This window comes from Acipenser ruthenus, chromosome 35, assembly GCF_902713425.1.
Source record: "Acipenser ruthenus chromosome 35, fAciRut3.2 maternal haplotype, whole genome shotgun sequence".
Taxonomy (NCBI): Eukaryota; Metazoa; Chordata; class Actinopteri; order Acipenseriformes; family Acipenseridae; genus Acipenser; species Acipenser ruthenus.
Window position 1 is genome coordinate 5,364,132 of NC_081223.1, and position 5,221 is coordinate 5,369,352.

The window sequence follows — 5,221 nt, forward strand, 5'->3', positions numbered from 1 at the left end:
CACTGTTTATACTATGGTAAACCTTACAGGGTACAAACGGCCCCAGAGTGCTCAAACACATCGGTTCAGTGTGCTATGCAGTGTAGCGCAACCTCACACTTTTTTGAACGGGTGATGGCACAAGCGCAATTGGTCCTGTGCGGGACAGGCTGGCGCTGTTACTTCTTTGTTTTTTATATGTTGAAATGCTGATGGCCGAATTTGTATTTTATTTTCTGTTTAGCTTCTCCGGGCCCCTGGCATCCCCGCCGTGGGCCTGCGTGCACCTGTATACGCCGTAAATAAATACTGTCAATATGTATAGATGGATTTTCTTAATAGTAATCGTCAAACTGTTTAACCAGAGTAAGCTTTATACTGCAACTCATAATGCCTGAGAATTAAACATCATCCCATGTATCAGATTTTAGACTCGTCTTCAGGGTTCATTTTAATTGAATGTGTGAGAATTTATTTTTGACCAACACAATGTTAGCAAAATAAAGATGCGATGCGTTTACACTGTAAACGTTTCAATCGGAAGTCATGTTACACGTTTACTTATTCTAACTGAATTGCTGATATATCCTCGGTCTCTGTAATCATTATTGCAAGACTCAACTCAACTGTTGTTTCATGTACTTCTTCCAAACGGGTCTATATTCTTTAAAGAAGAGCTGTCCGATAAGTGATAAAGAAACAAAAGGCGCTCGTGTGAAAATGTTAGACCGCCCTGTGGTTTAATCAGACATCTTCCATTAAATTATTCAGTCACTAACGTGCCTATTTTGCCGATGTTATAAGATGTTCAGTTCCAGTGGTTTGATTTCATATGCACAACAAATCCAAGCAAAAAAATATTGGGTGTTCTAATAGATTTGCACGCGACTGTATGTGGGGCCTTTCTGGTTACCGGATGTTTATGTATTTGTTTAGACATAAATAACAGTAGACCATAAAAATGTGATCTTGTGGTAGTGAAGGACCTTGCAGCGGGATCTGTATATAATATCTGCACTTCCTGGCTTGTCTATTGCAGCCCCTCTTCTTGCCCTGTTCACTGATTCTGTCTGCAGTGCGGATAACACACACAACATCCTCGCCAGCCTTGCTGTGAACTTCCCACCATGCTGCTCCGGCTCATTCTGCTATTCTACACGCTGCAAGGTAAGCGTGGCTTTACTGTTTATATTCTAACATCGCACAACAAATGTGTGTTTCACTTTTATATTACTCTTGTATTTTGTATAATATTGTTATTTACAGGCAATTTTTTGTTCAATTACTATATGATTATTTGTGTACGGCGCGGTACAATTTATACAGAATACGATTTAAATGTATTATTTAATCAAAATATAAAACTTTCTACAGTTTGGTGTATTATTATTATTATTATTATTATTATTATTATTATTAGTAGTAGTAGTAGTAGTAGTAGTAGTAGTAGTAGTAGTAGTAGTAGTAGTATATAGATTGGGGTGTTTAAAAATATAAACAGTACTCGTTTTTCTTTTTTCCCGTTTCAGTTGCAGATGCAGGACTGTTCCAATACCCGCCCTTAGTCAGAGTCGAGGTCGGGAGCAGCGTAAACTTGACCTGCGATATCGAGGACATGAGTGGAAAGTGTTTCAGTGTCATCTGGTTCAAACTGCGGTCCAAGAGCATCCCGACCCTGGAAACTTATCAAAGTGTCAGAGCCGGTGGCAGCTTTGCAGGCGACGAAATCGAGAAAACCTGTTCCCTGAACCTAAACAACGCGCAGGTGAAGGATTCCGGGACTTACTATTGCGCTTTTATTAGGAGCTCAGCTATGTACTTGGGCAATGGATCCACGTTAGTAGTACGAGGTCAGTAAGAAGCTATTGAATAAGTATGATGGTTTCTGAAATAATGTGTTATTTTGATGAAATATTGTTTTTGCTTTGGCCAGTGTGGTAATGATGCAAGCGAGTTAGAGGCTAAGATGGGGAATAAATGTAATATCGTGTGTATCATCCACTGTCAATGTCGGACATGGTTTGAGCTTGAAGGCAACTTTGACGCAATGTCCAGTAAAATTCTTTAAAAAATGCGTAACAGGCTATTTTAACTGAGTGTAAATTTGCTAGTTTACAATAGTGTTTCCGTTAAATTTGCAGACATTTAGTCGGGTTCGGTTACATTGCTTCGTTTTCCCGTCTGCTGGCTGAAAACAGTGACGTTCTCCGATTCAAACTATTTCTATGTTGTTTAAATCACCTACACAACTATAAATCTGACAGAAAAAGCTGCCTCCCGGTTCACGGAGCACAGGTCTAGACAATGTTTTATTTACGTTCAAAGCACAATTTTGTTAATGAACTGCAGACGGTTCTACAGAACGGGTTCCATAAGAAAAAGCCTATTGGTTCTATGATATACATCGCGTCAATACAAAGTACTGTGCTATGGGCTAAAGCCCTAAAGTAAAGTACTATGTTAAAGCACTGGGCTGTGCGCAAGACAGCATTTCTAATTAAAAACGCTGAATAAATTGACTTGAATTGAATTGAATTGCAGACTTGAATTGAATTGCAGAACTGTAGTTTTCATAATGTGCTCAGTAGTATATAACCCCCCCCCCCCCATTATCCAGCATGTTGTTCTTAATGTTTTATATATTCACATCGCTCTTATTGTTTCCAATACAGAACGCTCCGATGACCGCGCTTATATTGAAATCCTCACCCCTTCAGAGTCAGACGGCGAAGTCCAGTCCAGCGGCGCCGCTACTTTAGTGTGTCTGGTGTTCGGGGTATCTGAGCAGGCTCGTGTCTACTGGCTCACCGATCACGGACTGACCGTCTCCGGGTCCGGAGATTCCAGCGAATCCACTCCGGACTTTATCAGGAATCAGATCACCATTCCGGGCGAGGTCTGGAGCAGCGGGTCCGTGTGCACGTGTGTAGTGGAAACAGAGAGCGGACGCAATATGAGCAAAAGCGTGAGCAAAACCGGTAAGAGCATGAACATTTTATGTGATTATTTTTTTTAATTATTTATCCATAAATACATAAATAAAATAACATTATCTTATCGATATAGGTAATCTAAAGTACACCCCGATTTTTATAATGTAACCAGGTTTAAATTGCGATCAATTATGATAGATCCCTTTGGTAGAGCTATAAAGCTGTCTTGCTTTTAGAAATGTGTTTATCTAATGATCGATTACTAATGTTCAGCAAACATCGCATGCACACTTCAGGGTTGTCCACGAGTCGAATAGCCAGTGTAACTCCCTTGGGAGAATTATCTTGTGCATATCAACTCCGCAGATGTGGAATTGTTAACATCCAATCATGAAGATGGAATCTGATCATCTTTCTTTCTCTGGTTTTAAGATCGTGTCTGTGAATTGCTTAGACTCTGCTGCCAATGCTTCTCGTTGAGCCCACATTCACAAACAGATCGAGGTTTTATCGATTCAGTGCTTGACCTCTGTATGCAGCTGATTAAGTCTGAACCGCACATGTCTGTATTGTGTTGTTTATACTATGAGATTGTCCTGTGTAAATCTCCCGGTCAAATAAATAAATAAATAAATACATTGAAATGAGGTTATGTCTTGTTAAAGACACTTTTAAATATCGAGTAATGTTTTTGCAATGTAAATCAAGTAAGAAATACCGTTTTTGTATTTAGATACTTGTACTGTAATGTATTTATTTTTAACTTCAGCGTACAGTGCAGTGTATTAATATTAAATATCAATCTCATTAACACTCAGGCAGGACCATTTCTGATGTGTTAGACAGCGCTGCTACTGGGTAATAAACTAAAACAAGCGCCCGTTCAAATAAAGCGGGAGCGAAGAACCGTCTCTGAAAGAGGATCTTGAAAATGATCAGAATTGTGAAGGCGCCGCATCTTCTTGCGCCTCTTAATGCATCCCTCGTGTCAGCAGCACTATTGTACTGAAGCGGTATACAGTACCGGTGCGCGGTTCTCTTTTCACCTGTTTAACTGTGTTACAGGGAGCGGTGCGGGTCCACTCTTCCTCTATGGGTTGCTGGCGGCAGCTTCATTTCTTCTGATTACTCTGTTAATTACACTGGTAATATGCTATCGAAGACAGAATAAACCAGGTAACCTTTTCATCTGTGTTATTAACAAGCTATTCGAAATAGAGCAAAACCACGAATAATTTATAAGTAAATTAATATTTGATTTCTATTTTCTTTCTTTTTTTACCAAACAGATGCGTATTTGGCAAATGAACCGTAAGCATGTCTATTTAAATATCAGCCCAAACAGAATAATGTATTTATTTATAGATCTATTTATTGTAAACTTATACAATTATGAAATATAACCCATTTACCACGAAATAATGCGAAGTATTGATAGCAGTGTGGAGTAGTGGTTAGGGCTCTGGACTCTTGACCGGAGGGTTGTGGGTTCAATCCCCGGTGGGAACACTGCTGCTGTACCCGTGAGCAATGTATTTTACCTAGATTGCTCCAGTAAAAACCCAACTGTATAAATGGGTAATTGTATGTAAAAATAATGAGATATCTTGTAACAATTGTAAGTCGCCCTGGATAAGGGCATCAGCTAAGAAATAAATAATAATATTCGTTTTTTCTTTTTTTTTTTAAACGGACTGAATGCTAATCGATTGGTAGATGTATGTTTTACGCATGTATGTGTTTTAACTATTTATCACAGGTTCCATGAATACTGAAGGCAGAGTTCATATTGTTCACATTCACTTTTCTGATAGACCTTTCGGATAGTATTTATAATATGATACCATGTTGATTCTTGTTTTGAACCCACAGATCGATGTATTCCGAGATTCGCGTTACAGGGAGGGCGCCAGACAAACAAATAGCAGGTATTACAAACAAGCCACTGGCGATTCCTGGTTTACATAGCCTTCTAATTAGGTTTGTTCAAAATCAAAATGATGTTTAAAATGATAATTTTTCACAGGGCAACGTGAAAACACGGGTTCTGGAGGAAGGCACGCCAGACCAAAGATAAGAGCAGCGGTACAGCATTATTATTATTATTATTATTATTATTATTATTATTATTATTATTATTATTATTATTATTATTATTGCGCCATTTTATTATTAGGTCTAAATACATATATACAACACACATGCATATATACATGAATACAATTACATCTTAACTCAAATATTATATTTTCATTATAATGAATTAATATTCATTCATAATAATCTCACACGGTTCTTTTGAACAGACA

The 5,221-nt window shown here is 38.3% G+C and overlaps 1 protein-coding gene and 1 long non-coding RNA gene across 2 annotated transcripts; both read left to right on the forward strand.

Moving 5' to 3' along the window:
• The first annotated feature begins 1,007 nt into the window (after positions 1-1,007).
• LOC131705317 (uncharacterized) lies at positions 1,008-3,121 on the forward strand. Its single transcript, XM_059007748.1, has 3 exons — positions 1,008-1,146; positions 1,509-1,829; positions 2,652-3,121. Exons 1-3 carry the CDS (start codon positions 1,107-1,109, stop codon positions 2,993-2,995), a joined length of 705 nt encoding a protein of 234 aa, XP_058863731.1. The 5' UTR covers positions 1,008-1,106; the 3' UTR covers positions 2,996-3,121.
• A 396-nt stretch (positions 3,122-3,517) lies between these two features.
• Positions 3,518-4,838, forward strand: LOC131705348 (uncharacterized). Its single transcript, XR_009310321.1, has 3 exons — positions 3,518-4,088; positions 4,202-4,223; positions 4,785-4,838. It is a non-coding gene; the product is annotated as an uncharacterized LOC131705348 (long non-coding RNA).
• The last annotated feature ends 383 nt before the right edge of the window (positions 4,839-5,221 follow it).

Excerpts from the sequence above, each read along its gene's own strand:
- LOC131705317 (XM_059007748.1), top strand. The coding sequence starts at position 1,107 with ATGCTGCTCCGGCTCATTCTGCTATTCTACACGCTGCAAG. Across the intron at positions 1,147-1,508 it reads GCTATTCTACACGCTGCAAG|TTGCAGATGCAGGACTGTTC; the intron begins GTAAGCGTGGCT and ends TTCCCGTTTCAG. Across the intron at positions 1,830-2,651 it reads ATCCACGTTAGTAGTACGAG|AACGCTCCGATGACCGCGCT; the intron begins GTCAGTAAGAAG and ends TTTCCAATACAG.